The 14,860-nt window shown below is 49.7% G+C and overlaps 1 protein-coding gene across 1 annotated transcript in view; it reads right to left on the bottom strand.

Moving 5' to 3' along the window:
* Positions 1–1,025: 1,025 nt before the first annotated feature.
* Positions 1,026–14,860, bottom strand: part of LOC134016662 (rho guanine nucleotide exchange factor 10-like protein) — a gene marked incomplete at its 3' end in the record, with an annotated part of 26,351 nt that continues 12,516 nt past the window's right edge. The window contains exons 11-15 of the mRNA XM_062456003.1: positions 14,660–14,830; positions 12,445–12,590; positions 11,297–11,472; positions 6,278–6,393; positions 1,026–1,153 (exon numbers count right to left, since the gene is read on the bottom strand). Of these exons, the coding sequence (XP_062311987.1) occupies positions 1,026–1,153; positions 6,278–6,393; positions 11,297–11,472; positions 12,445–12,590; positions 14,660–14,830 (737 nt within the window). The remainder of the gene's footprint in view (positions 1,154–6,277; positions 6,394–11,296; positions 11,473–12,444; positions 12,591–14,659; positions 14,831–14,860) is intronic.

Here is a 14,860-nt window from a genome sequence, read left to right on the forward strand (position 1 = left end):
AGAGAGAACGCACCTTGTCAGCTATTATGTTTTAGTGCAGTGTGACAGAGAGAGAGATAGAGAGAGAAAGAGAGGGAAAGAGACAGAAAGAGAGGGATAGAAAGGGAAAGAGAGAGAAAGGGGGGGACGGAGAGAGAGAGGGACAGAGAGAGAGAGAGAGAGAGAGAGAGAGAGAGAGAGAGAGAGAGAGAGAGAGAGAGAGAGAGAGAGAGGGACAGAGAGAGGGACAGAGAGAGAGAGGGAAAGAGAGAGAGAGGGACAGAGAGAGAGAGGGACAGAGAGAGAGAGGGACAGAGAGCGACACAGACCGACAGCCCCTCCCCGTTATAGATGGTGTTATTTCACCAGCCGTGGCTGACATGACAAACGCCTCTCATCTACTCAGCCTCAGAGCGTTTCAGATCAGAGAATAACACTAGAGTAGAGCTGAGTGGAAGGGTTGTTTTGTCAAACTGTACGGTGTGGGTATGTAGTGGTATAGTACACAAATGGAATAACTGTCCTAGTCAAGTACACAGACAACTAATAGCTAAAACATATATTCCAGGTTTATTCATTATTCATTTTGATTGTGTCAAATGTCCATGTAACTGAACAAACTTGTTTCATTCGATTTTTTATTGGTTACATCTTGATTAAAAATACATACATCCTATATAAATGTTATTGTGTGCATAGGTAGCCTTGCACAGCACAGTAGTATAGTCTACAGAAGGAGTACTTGTGAATTCACAAGTATAGTCTCAGGGGAGTCCCACCAGCAGAAGAGTGTATTTGATATGTGGAGCTTGTATAGTCCTTTTATAGTTCTTACTATACAGCACTGCTGCATGCCGTAGGTAGCTGTCTGTTCTGAGTAGCATGTGTATATAGGAAGACCCAGGACATCCACACACACACACACACACACACACACAGTAGAACTCACTTGCCAGGCCTCCCAGGACCTGCATGTGTACATAGTAATATGGTAGGAATACCAAGGGTGTCCACACACACACACACACACACACAGTAGGACTCACTTGTCAGGCTTCCCAGGCACCTGGAGGCGTAGGCGGCATTTGTTGGCACTCTGGATCTGCTCCTCTTTCATCCGGATCATTCTCTGCAGGGCCAGACACCAGTCCTGGGCTACGGTGGTGTTCAGGTTCTAACACACACACACACACACACACACACAAGGAAATACACACACACAGGAACACATTCAGGAATACACATACAGAGAAACACACACACACAGATAAAGTGAGAATTAAAGATGCTGACAGCCATGAGTGCATGCTATTAACAAAGTCAGCAACAGGGAATAGCAGAACCACAACTATTCTGTGACATTCTTCCATGCAAATAACAGCAGACTTGATGACTCCGCAACAGACTAGGATTTATTTATTTATTTTATTTTTATTTGTATGTATTCTTTTAGTTTGGGGACATTCCGTTTTGCCTGTCATACATATTTCTAGGATGTTTGTAAATATTTCTTGTGGAGGGGAACCGTAGCTTGAATCGCCCTTATACCGAGATACCATTAGTATCCGTTTTCACTTTGTATTCAGTGGTGGCGTTTTGATGTTGTGCAACGCTCTTTATTGAAATGGCCCTCCAGCCACTTACATAAAGCTGCTGTGCTGAGCAGAGCACAGCATCAACCCTTATGGCACGCTTACACCTTCAGACATGACATCTAGAGCACCAGCGCCCTACGCCTCCCCCCCCTCCCTCCCTCCCTCCCTTACTCCCCCCTCCCTCCTCCCTCCCTCCCTCCCTACCTACCTCCCTCCCTCCCTCCCTCCCTCCCTCCCTCCCTCCCTACCTACCTACCTACCTACCTACCTACCTCCCTCCCGCCTCTCCCCTCCCTCCCTCCCTCCCCCCTCCCCTCCCCTCCCCTCCCCTCCCCTCCCTCCCTCCCTCCCTACCTACCTACCTACCTACCTACCTACCTCCCTCCCTCACTCCCCCCTCCCCCCTCTCTCCCTCCTCTCCTCTCCTCTTCCCTCCCTCCCTCCCTCCCTCACTCCCCCCTCCCCCCTCTCTCCCTCCTCTCCTCTCCCTCCCTCCCTCCCTCACTCCCCCCTCCCCCCTCTCTCCCTCCTCTCCTCTCCTCTCCTCTCCTCTCCTCTCCCTCCCTCCCTCCCTCCCTCCCTCCCTCCCTCACTCCCCCCCTCCCCCCCTCTCTCCCTCCTCTCCTCTCCTCTCCATCCCTCCCTCCCTCCCCCCTCTCTCCCTCCTCCTCTCCTCTCCTCTCCCTCCCTCCCTCCCTCCCTCCCTCCCTCCCTCCCTCCCACCACACACTCCCCACGGTCGGCTTGAATCAGATCCATTTCTGGAGTCAATGAGCCAGGCAGAACGACCGTCCTCTCTCTTTATTAGGCTCAACATCGTTGTTCTGTTTAGAAGCGGCGCCGCCGTCTGACGTGTCGGAGGCAGCGGCCCGTGGAGACGGCGCTCCTCGCCGCTCTGGCTGCTCTCACTGCTCTCCGACTGAGGACGGCGTGCCTCGGTGCAGAGGAGACGCACAAGGCACCCCCCCCCGCCCTCCTCCCACTCCCCCTCCGCCGCCCCCCCCCCACCCATTACACTGAGAGCTTCTTGGGTGATTGTTGAAGACAACACTGCTTGGTTGTTATGTATGGTTGTGTTTATGTGTTGGCATGCAGCACACTATTGGGATGTGTCCTGATTTGAATACCATTGTGTGTGGGAGAGCGGAAAAAAGGAGGGACGGAGAGAGAGAGAGAGAGAGAGAGAGAGAGAGAGAGAGAGAGAGAGAGAGAGAGAGAGAGAGAGAGAGAGAGCAACACAGATATGTTATGGTTGAGAGCGGAAGAGACAGAGTGGAAGACAGAGTGGTAGAGAAGGGAGGGAGGGGGGAAGTCTCAGATATCAAATGATATCCTCAGTACCCTGGCACAGTTAGCATGGGAATATGAAGAGGATGAAAACACAGGCATTTAGCTACTGATGACTTCAGAAACATTTGTACAATAGATGTTCTTTGATCACATTTGAACTACATTTTTTTAATCTTCTTTTGGAATTTCAAACTCCCCCCAACTCCCCTCCCTCCCCAAACTTTCTGTCACTGTTGACTCATTCTGTCTCTGTAGGTTCTCTCCCTTCTCCATTTTGCACAATAAAACTTATTACATTATATAATTTGCCAACTTCTAGTTTAGCAGTGTTTCCCCTGAAGTGCAGACATGCATTTACTGAAGGTAGGCTTATGTACAGAGACAGCAACTCCTTCTCGATACGCTTTCAACATGCTCCGGTATGTTGAAATAGCTGCTTCATTAATAATTTGTCAAGTTGCAAGCATAAGCAGTTTGGAGCAAAGAGCTGTGTTTGTGAAGGTCAGACTGGAGCAAGAGTTTTAAATGGCTCATTTGCAGTAGCTGGAGACCTTGGGGGGATGTCTGGGCTGGGTGGGAGGCTGGCTACAGCAAAGGTCTTTAGACCGTGGAGGGAGGAAGGAAGGACAGATGGGAGGAAGAAAGGAGGAAGGAAGGAAGGAAAGAGGGAAGGAAGGAAGGAGGGACGGAAGGAAGGAAGGAAGGAAGGAAGGAAGGAAGGAAAGGAGGAAGGAAGGAAGGAAAGGGGGGATAAAGGTGCGGGAGGAAGGAAGGAAGAAAGGAAACTAGAGAGGGTACAATTTCTGGGGAAATTGTAGGGTGTGCTTGCTTGCGTCGGTTGGACAGGGGTCCGTTTTTTAATGACATTTTTACAACTGATATTTCTGTATTTTATATAAAAATGCATACTTATTATTTATAAAGATGACATAGATTTAAAAACATTTTTTGTTGCTGCTCATTTACAACTTAAAATACGAGTGAAGTGTAGAATGAAATGGATGTCTTCTCATTTCCCCAAGAGGCAAGAGGCAGCCTCATCGTTGAATCAAAACGAATACATTTGGCAGACCGGTGTACAAATTGACCTAATCTCTATGACTTAAACGTCCTTTTAAGTTTTTCCCTTCTCGTGATATTTTCATGCATTTAGCCTACTCATTGCATTCATTCATTAATAAAGAACCCCCTTTGAAGATTATTCTACGACGTTACCCGGCAGTAGAAGATGGAATCGCGATTCAAACAGTACCATCTGCTAACTGAAAATATGCCCCCCAAAACGTAAATAAGCTTGACATTTATTTAGTGGAAAATCGCTCATTCATAAAAAGCTCACTGGTAGCGATCATTGTCAGTAACAACGCAAAATGCGATATAGCCCTGTGTGGAGAAGCTGCCCCGGTAAATTGTACTACTACGGTACAGTAGTAGTACAGACTAGACTACTGCTGTGTTCGTCTTGGTAGCGATTGCGTTGGTTGAATTGGATTTAACGTTCCGTTGTACGGTTTAGGCTGAAATTAATTATTTTCATGAACAGATTGACAAAGTTTAGGCTGTGGCAATGAAGTTCAGGTTAGTAGTTAGATAGACTTTTGATTTAAGTAAGGGGAGTGCCGAACATGCTCTGTCGCCGTTTGACTTCCTACAGCTGTGTAAATGTTTTTGTAGTGTCTCGCGTAGGCTACAGCGTTGCAGTGATACACTGGATTGAAACCACAGGTAATGATAATTTCACCCACAAATCGTTTGCTTGTAATCTAATGTCATAATAAATCCTACAACGAAAATGTATATGTGAGGAATGTTTATTTTAACGATTGAAAACAGATACATCATAGACCACTGTAGTATGTGTTGGCCGGGCAACACAGGCTAATGTCATGATGCTAATATTTCAGTGAAATAGTAGACTACTGTTTCCGAAAGTAGATGTACTTCCTTAATAATATCAGCTTATATTGTACATTACACATCACAATTGTGTGTCATATCACAAAGTAAAATGAGTAAATAGTTATCACCCTGGCCTCTTTGCTTGTGGCGTTCCTGCAGCTGCCTTGCAGTAAAGCTATAGTTAGCCTAGCTATCCCCCAAGTTAACAGATGCGAAACGAATGTTCTGCTACAGTTAGTCACGCGTGTTTTCGTGACGTTAGTGACGTAGTGACGTTAGTAACGTCAGTGACTGTGGCTAGCAAATTAGCCACCGTTAGCTTCACTTTTCGCCACAAAAACTTAACTTAAGCCCAAACCATGCAACGGAACGTAAATTCCAATAGAAGCAACGCAATCGCTACCAAGACGAACCTTTTGACACCGCCGTTGTGTATGTAGGCCAAATATTGACTGAGTTTTAGGGGGGCGAAAATAAACAATAAATAATATATATGTGAGAGAACAAAGGTTGTGCTCTCGCCGAAGGCTTGAGCACACCCAATAAAGAAGGGAAGCAGAAAGGAAGGAAGGCTGGTGGGTGTGAGCTTGAGTGGCCTATAACTGTAACTCAGACTTTTGGTTCAGTGTGTCTGCAGCAAAGCTATTTGCTATGCGTTGTCTGTGACTAGTAGGATAGCACACAGTGCGTCCACCTCCCAGGAGTGGTGTGACTGCTTCTATTGTGGGAAGGCTTCATTTCATTTTCATTGTGCATCTCTCCCAGGCAGCAAGGTGGAGTTTTACAAGCCTCTTACAGTAGGGGAGGTAAAATAGATTTCTACACGATGAAAAGCCATCAACACTCTGCAACAATGAACTCAAGGTGAATATTAGTCTTCAAAGTAAACGCCTACTGTGCATACAAAGTAGTTGTTTATGCAAAAAATAAAAGGGTTGGTCAGTATTTGGTATGGTTATGATTTAGTTGAAAAGGAAATATTTCTATGAATAGGCTATGCTTTGCTTTGAATATGGAGTAAAGCCCGTCAAAGTTGGTGTATGTGATGTTAATCATGGGTGTGTGCATTACAGCAGTGGTCTTCAACCCCAGTCCTCAGAGCCCACTCTCCTGTATGTTCTAGATTAGGGTTACGGTTGTGGTTGAGGTTGTGGTTAAGGTCGTGGTTAAGGTTGTGGTTAAGGTTGTGGTGGAGGTTGTGGTTGAGGTTAAGGTTGTGGTTAAGGTTGTGGTTAAGGTTGTGGTTGTGGTTGTGGTTAAGGTTGTGGTTAAGGTTGTGGTGGAGGTTGTGGTTGTGGTTTAGGTTGTGGTTAAGGTTGTGGTGGAGGTTGTGGTTAAGGTTAAGGTTGTGGTTAAGGTTGTGGTTAAGGTTGTGGTGGAGGTTGTGGTTGTGGTTAAGGTTGTGGTTAAGGTTGTGGTGGAGGTTGTGGTTGAGGTTAAGGTTGTGGTTAAGGTTGTGGTGGAGGTTGTGGTTGAGGTTGTGGTTAGGGTTGTGGTTGAGGTCAGCTGATCACCTGGTATGTTCCCTGTAGTGTTCCCACCAGCAGTGTGACCTCCTCCACGACAGACAGGTCATGCTGGAGCTCCTGCAGATCCTGGTACAGACGAGGTGGACCCAGAACCACCTTCCCTGTGGAGACACACGTTCATCAACCCAACAGCAAAGGGGGACATCCAACCCAGGCCCAGGCCTAAGCATCAATAGTATTGTACCATTAGACCAAGGGGATTTCTTGGAGGGACCTGTAAACTAAAATGTTCCCCACGTCGGTACCCTCTTGGTCTGGTGGTAAACAATCCCAGTTGTGTAAGATGCACCGGGTTTGATAACCAGTCTCGCATGCAGATCTCTATTGGATGGAGGCGTGTTATGGGAAACACAACACGACACGCAACACGACACGCAACACGACACGCAACACGACACGCAACACGACACACAACACGAAACACAACACGACAGACAACACGACACGCAACACGACACGCAACACGACACACAACACCCCTTGCAATGAAAGACAAAGAGAAGCCAGAGTAGAACTATTGTAACTCTCTAGAGCTAGTGGAAGTATTCAAAGGAAACTTAAATGCTGATAGGCTTGTGGTCCCGAACAAAGGCCCTGTGTTCAACATGAGACGGATCGATCACCATTAGTTGTTGGTTTGCAGAGGAGTGAATATATGAGTAAAAAGTACGCAGAGAAATGTGACCATTTGGAGCTCTGAAGGCCTTATGCCTGGCAAAGGGAATGCAGGTGTCTCATTAGATGTGAAATTCACCATCGATTCCAAACGCACTCTTTTCTCAGCCTCCCGCCTCAACCCCAGGGGAATCGATAGCTCTCCCTCTCTCTTGCTTTCTCTGTGCCCCCGTCCCCCTGTCCTCCCCCTGTTCTCTCCTCCAGCCCACATCTCTGTCGGCTCCGGGAGGACGGCCTAATTAAATTCTGCGGCGAGATGTGTCTGCGTGGCTGTCCCCTGCTGTCTCCGCAGCCACACAATCAAGCGCTGCGCTGGCCTCCACGCTAGTGAGGCACGGCCTGCTGGGAGAGGCTGCTGGCTTTTGGTCTATAACGCACGCACCCACACACACGCACGCACGCGCTCATGGACACACACACACGCACCCACACACACACACGCACGCGCTCATGGACACACGCACACTCTCACGCACGCACGCGCACACACACACACGTACACATGCACTCTCCGGTACGTGCACGAACAGCATATACTCCTACCCCTTACACAAACTCACAGAAACACAGAAACACACACAGACAGTTAGCAAGAGTGAGCCGATAGCAGTAAAGAGTAGGTGAGAGACAGGTAGTGTACTTTTAAAGAGGCCCATTGTAACTTTTTGGGCTTTAAGGAGATCTTTGACATAAGTGGGCGCAGACAACTGTCATCTGAGAGGGGAGATCAATGGCAGACACGTCTGAATACAGAGAGCTAGGGCCACTCTGCTCTGTGTGTGTGTGTGTGTGTGTGTGTGTGTGTGTGTGATGGTGTATGTATAGTCTATGTTTTCTCAGTGTGTGTGTGTGTTGAGTATAATTGTATAAATGTTGAGTGTGTGAATGTATGTACAGTATATTGTCTATGTTGTCTCAGTGTGTGTGTGTGTGTGTGTGTGTGCGTGTGTGTGTGTGTGTGTGTGTGTGTGTGCGTGTGTGTGTGTGAGAGCTGGCTCCAGTAACACCGGGGGCTGTTGAGAGAGCTGCCTGCAGCAGCTTTCACAATGGCTACTCCTCTGTTGAACTGGGGGGGCTGTGTGTGTGTGTGTGTGTTTGCATTGGTAATAGTGAGCGTGTGAGGGTGTGTATACAGTATGTTGACTCAGTGTGCATGTGTGCTGACTCCAGTAACACTCAGGTTTGTTAAGAACCGCCACCCCCCCCATCCCCCTCCATCCCCCATCCCCCACCCCCTCCACCAACCACCAGGCCAGGGTTGGCTGGGGCCCCGGAGGTGAATGTGCTGAGTTGTAATCCAGTATAATCCCGTTGGCGAGCAGGGATTGCTTTTCACACCCAGACACGCTGATTGGCCCCCACCGCCAGGCAGGCATGGTGGGGGAGGCTGGGCTGCCCTGGAGCCCACTGGGACCAGACACCCCCCCTGGCAGACCCCCCTCCCCGCAGGCAACATCCAGGAAGCTCATTCTGCTGGATCCTCCATCCTTCCATCCATACATTCGTCCATCCATCCATCCCTAGAAGTGGTATTGGAGCCAGCATTGGCTGGCAACCTGAAGGAATCCACAACAACACGTCTCAAACCCCAGGCTCTAGGGCCATGCCTGAGCAGACCTGCACACACACATATTACAGCTCTCGGCATGGAGGTATCTGCTAGCTGGGCAGCCAGCAGTGAGTCCAGTGTCAATGGGAGAATATGGATGAGGAGAAAGGAAACAATGAGAGGGGTAAAATAGGGGTCAGAGTGAAGGTAAGCCTTTTTCTCTGTGTGTGGGCCTGTCTGTGAGGGTGTGTGTGTCTGTGTTCAGCTGTGTCTGTGTGCGGTTGTGTGTGTGTGTGTGTGCATGTCACAGTGTATGTGTGTGTGTTTGTGTGTGTGTGTGTGTGTGTGTGCATGCGCAGTTGTGCGTGTAGTTTTGTGTGTGTGTGTGTCTATGCCATCCCTCCGCAGGATGGTAAAGCATAAGGATGAGGAGAGATACAGAGAGAGAGAGAGAGAGGGAGAGAGGGGGAGAGAGAGAGAGAGAGAGAGAGAGAGAGAGAGAGGGGGAGAGAGAGAGAGAGAGAGAGAGAGAGAGAGAGAGAGAGAGAGAGACAGAGGCAGAGACAGAGACAGAGAGAGTCAGAAAGAGAGACAGGCAGAGAAACAGAGAGGGACAGAGAGGGACAGAAAAAGAAAGAGAGAGAGAAAAGGAGAGAGAGAACAAAAGAGAGCAAAAAAGAGAGAGAGAGAGAGTGTGCCACACCTCCCTGAGGGCCAGCCTTCACCATCAATAAAGGAGAGCGCCGGGGCCTGCAGGAGATGAAAAATGAGTCCATTTGGAGCCAAGCTGAGGGAGCGTGGGATTCAAGCAGGACGCCCTGCCGAATGACATCACAGGGGAAGGGGGCTAAATATAGCCGGGACAGCCTGTCTGAGTGGCGGGAGGGGGGAGGAGCTCTGCCGAGGCACGGGGAGGATTCTGGGAAGTCATGATTAAGGCGACAGAGGTTCGTCCCGTGCTGAAACTCCCAATCAAGAAATCCCCTTTTCTGAAAACATGTAGGAGGCTCGAGAGGAGAGAAAGTGAGGGAGAGAGAGACAGAGACAGAGATATGAAGCAGGGGGAAGAGAAAGGTGACATGGTGGAGAGAGGAAGAGAGAAAACAATATGTTGGGAAGAAGGGAAGATAATCGGAGAGAGAGAGAAACAGAGAGAGAGAGAGAGAACCTCAAAGCTCACCTTAAATGAACGCAAGCCAGTACCTCCAACCTGTGAGAATGTGTTGTAGGGCTAAGTCTAATCTGGTGAATCGAATACAACACTCTTAACAGCTTCTGGTCGACGACCGTGACACGGAACCTTCCAGTAAAAGGCCCCATTAATATTTAAGTCATGGAACGGCAGCTTTTAAAGCCTGCGTGTCCCGTTACATCCTGATAAGGGTCTGTATCTCCACTTCTCCGTGGCACATTTATCAGGGATCTCTTCAAACTCTATACACCAAGGAGGAGGTTTGTGAGGGCTGGGGGAGGAGAGAGACTCTCACCTCGGTTTGCTATCTATCTACTGCTACTGGCTGGCTAATTGGAGGCGAAGAGGATGGGAACAATCTCAGCAGATTGATGACACCGCTCCCGATATGTTTGTGGTCTATCAGAGAGGGAAATGAGACTTTGCAGGGCTGCTGCAGTGGTTGTCTCTACTTTACTTCTCTCTCTCTTTATCTTCCTCTCTCTCTCTATCGCTTTCTCAAGAGCTCACTTCTCTCTATCTGAGATAAAAAGCGTCCTGGCAGATTTAAGGAGAGACCGTCATCACCATTCCGTCTACAAACATGGCGTCTGTCAGGAGGACAGGCAGGAGTGCTGTGTCTTTCCTGCCTCCGCAAAGACTGTGCTGCAGCACCAGGACCAGACTACAGAACTCTACTAAACACTAGAACCAGGACCAGACTACAGAACTACACTAAACACTAGAACCAGGAACAGACTACAGAACTCTACTAAACACTAGAACCAGGACCAGACTACAGAACTATACTGAACACTAGAACCAGGACCAGACTACAGAACTACACTAAACACTAGAACCAGGACCAGACTACAGAACTATACTAAACACTAGAACCAGGACCAGACTACAGAACTATACTGAACACTAGAACCAGGACCAGACTGCAGAACTATACTAAACATTAGAACCAGGACCAGACTACAGAACTATACTAAACACTAGAACCAGGACCAGACTACAGAACTATAGTACACATTAGAACCAGGACCATACCACAGAACTCTACTAAACACTAGAACCAGGACCAGACTACAGAACTATAGTACACACTAGAACCAGGACCAGACTACAGAACTCTACTAAACACTAGAACCAGGACCATACCAGGAGTCAGATGGCTGAGTGGTGAGGGAGTCGGGCTAGTAATCAGAAGGTTGCCAGTTCGATTCCCGGCCGTGCCAATTGACATTGTGTCCTTGGGCAAGGCACTTCACCCTACTTGCCTCGGGGGAATGTCCCTGTACTTACTGTAAGTCGCTCTGGATAAGAGCGTCTGCTAAATGACTAAATGTAAATGTAAAATGTACCACTGTACAGGGCATGGAGCAGGACCATACTACAGGACTCTACTACAGGGCCAGAACCAGGATCAGCCTTGCTCCTTCACCAGGACATAACTACAGGACCAGAGCCAGGCCTGCAGACTGGCACTGTGTACCCGGTCCTAGGAAGGAGGGGTCCTGGCCGGAGAATGGATAGATAACATCCTGATGGACGGACGATGGGAGAGAAGGGGAGCAGAGATGGAGGAGTGGAGGTGGTTTACCTGAAGCTCCAGCACTACCAGGCCTCTTGGTAGGCCATGAGGCCTGGAACAGGGCGTCCTTCCCTTGGGCGGCTTCCTGCCCTGCCTCCACCACCTGCACCTGCTGCAGGGGGGCGTTCCACTTCATGGTGTACTTGGGTCCCACCGGCACCAGGCTGCTGATGTCAGGGGGCCCCCTGGTGGTGGAAGGTGGGAGAAAACACACACAAACACCCCCCCCCCCACGAGTCAGTACCTCCGTCCCCTCCACGTCCTACCCCTCCCCCCAACCCCCCCCCCCCCCCACACACACACACACACACCCCACCTCCTCGCATTCCCTTTCCTCCGACAGCTCAGCTCCCAACCCAGACACCAGGATGAGAAACGAGGTGACGTTCTTTGAGGGCGTCAGGAAGAAAGGGAGGAGGGGCGCGGGGTTTCTAGAAGCCGCGTGATCGGCCGCGCTTCCGCCGCCGCCGTGACGGGCCCCCCCGCCGAGCGAGAGCTGCGTTCCTATTCATGTATTCCTGTCATCACGCCGACAATCAACACGGCGATCGCTTTGTCACGTTTCTAGAGGGCAGGCAAAGTCAACTCCGGGAGGGACCGGAGTTGAACGGAACGCGGGGCGATAATTACGTTGAAGGCTGAACAAGAGCTTTTGAGCTACTTCTCCCCTCCAACAGGAGCTTTGGAAGCAGGGGAAGAAGATAACATTTTTGGTTGTTGTTTGCCTATGCTCTGAGAAGATTTGATCAATGGTGCCGTCATTGAGGATGAATTGGAGAGGAACCAAAAAATCTTTTATGTCAGTGATCTAGGGATCCTGTTGCTGTCGTTAAGCAGCTTGTAGTTTGTTTCAAGCTGATAAAGCGCCTGCAACGCCAGATAGTGCTTAAACTGCCTATTAGCTGTTTCCCTTTGCTATACGGTTTGCCAAAAATATCTCTGCAATGCCTTCTAGCGCTGCTGTGTAACGTTGGCAAAGGGTCTGTGGGTCTGGAAAGCAGGCTGATGTGTGTGTGACTGTTTGCATGTCTGACAATCTACGTAGCGCATGTGTGTGATTTGCGCGTCTGTCTACATGCTAACTTGTACACGTGCGTGCGTGTGTGTGAGTGAGTGAGTGTGTGTGCGCGCGCAGCCGCGTGCGCTCGACCGCTTACTTGACGTTGACGTTGGCGCAGACGAGCGTGTCGTCGAAGAGGAACACCTTGCGCTCCTTGGACTTGAGCACCTGGCCGCGCTCGCCGTACACAGTCTCCACCAGCGTCTCACAGAGCACCAGGGTCCCCTGATCTGAGCTGAGCTGCTGGGGAGACACAGCGGCATCAGAGGGCACATCAAGGGAGCTGTCACCAGGCAGACATCCTGCAGGCAGGCAGGCAGGCCGGCCGGCCGGGCAGAGAGACGGCCGGAGGTCAGAGCCCAGACACACCAGGACTCGATGGACGTTTCGTCTGCAATGACTACTTCTCTCCGGGAGAGCAGGCATGACACACACAGGGTTTTTTTTTTATGATGCAGACACACACTGGCATGCCGGCATGTGGCTGTATGGTACAAACACACACACACATTTAATGCTGTACACACACATATGGACACACCCAGCTATACAGTACCCACACACACACACACATACACTGACAGCAATAATTTATGTTTTGGTATGTCGAAACAAACAAGGCTTGCAAGCTATGCTATCCTTAAGTCCATATGCTTGCTTGGCAAGGAGAAATTTAATAGAAAGCTTTTTTTATAACTTGGACCAGTCTTCTTTATGGCCAGCTAAATCAATGCAGTCAGTTTTATGCATTCTACAACAATCTTCTGGGGCCATTACAACAACGGCTGGAGTGAAGGATGGTGAATGGTGGTAACACAAGACAGCAGCTCTGATCCAGTGTAGCAGGGCTGCTGCTTGATGCAAGAGTGGGCTGGTCAATAGAAACAACATTTCTGATGAATAATGAATCCGGCTTTTGTCCATATGCAGGGATGTCCACATTCTAGGATCAAGATCAACAATATTATACGCCCGCCCCCCCTCCTCCCCTTCGCCCTCCTCCACTTCACCCACATCCCGCCCCAGGAATAGACGGCCGTGTCAGGGGTCAGTAAAAAGGCTTGGCTCTGGATCAGAAGGCGGTGAAGATGAGTCATTAGTCCAACAGCACTAGGATGGACGGGTCACAACACTGCAGCTCCCCCATGAGGCAGACAGCGGGACTTCTAGCCCTCTCCTGGGCTAGAAGTCCCGGTGAACTTGCAGCCCTCACCCCTGCAAGTTTTTCAGTGTGCACGTGGGGGTTTCTCTGTCCGTGTGCATGCCTGCGCCTGTGCAGGAGATCGACTGAAACAGAACCCTGTTCACTCTTACCTTGTTATCTGCTCTATTCCAGAGACTTCCGACACTTTCGGAAAAAGAATGAATATTTCATCGGACAGTTACAGAGTAATAGAGGAGACTGCTTCCTTGTGAAGATCTGCCGTCTCACTGCCACAAATTAAAAGCAGTGTGGAGTTGTATCAGCTCATCTCTGGGTCCAGAGAAAACCCAGGAACAGGCGAGCAGAGAGAGAGAGAGAGAGAGAGAGAGAGAGAGAGAGAGAGAGAGAGAGAGAGAGAGAGAGAGAGAGAGAGAGAGATAGATAAAGTGGGAGGGAGGGAGGGAGGGAGGGAGGGGAAGCAGAAAGGCTTTAAGAGGAGGAACGAGTTAACAAAAGTGAAACTGCAGGAGAGAGAGAAAAAGAGAGAGAGAGTGAGCAAGCAAGCTAAGAAAAAAAGAATCTGGGATAGGGAGAGAAGGCAGAGATAGCTTTCTCACGGTTTCCAATTAAATGTCTCATTTACCCCCCTAATTCCTCTTATTCAGAAATGCATTTGTGGAGATTTGGGGTGGCAGGACTGTCATTTGGTAGAGGTAATGGAGGGGCGACGCCCCTGCCGGCACAGTTAGACACTGTTCAGCACTGATAATGGGCATCATTTCTAGGAAATGATTTTTCTAAATAAAACTGCTTTGCCAGACTAATGTGGAGGGGGATGTAACGCTAGTGATATCCTGCGTACAGTAGACGCCAGATTAGTGCTAAGGTGTTTGGCTCACCCTGATAACACCACACTGGGACTCAGGGGACGCTGGGGTTGGGCCACACACGGAAACGGTTGATTGCATTGATTGGTGTGTGTGTGTGTGTGTGTGTGTGTGTGTGTGTGTGTGCATGTCGCTTGTATATACCTGTGTGCTTGCTGGCCTGTGTGCCTCTGAGTGCGTATGTGTGTGTGTGTGCGCGTGTGTGTGTGTGTACAAATGTGTGCGTGTGTGTGTATTTGTGTGTGTGTGTGTGCGGGCAGAGACCGGGCCCCTCCAGTCACCTTGCTGAGCAGGCGGTCAGTGACACTGCGTGCCAGTTGCTGAGTCTCAGCGAGCTGGTCGGCCACGCGCTTCTGTTGGTTCAGCTTGTCGGCCAGCATCTCCAGCTCGGTCAGAGCCAGCTGCAGGGGCAGCCGGTCCACGTGGGCCCTGGGAGTGTTCTTCAGCATGTCCTGACATTCACCGAGGGGAGGGGCAGTGGT

The sequence above is a fragment of the Osmerus eperlanus genome, unplaced genomic scaffold (genome assembly GCF_963692335.1).
Source record: "Osmerus eperlanus unplaced genomic scaffold, fOsmEpe2.1 SCAFFOLD_297, whole genome shotgun sequence".
Taxonomy (NCBI): domain Eukaryota; kingdom Metazoa; phylum Chordata; class Actinopteri; order Osmeriformes; family Osmeridae; genus Osmerus; species Osmerus eperlanus.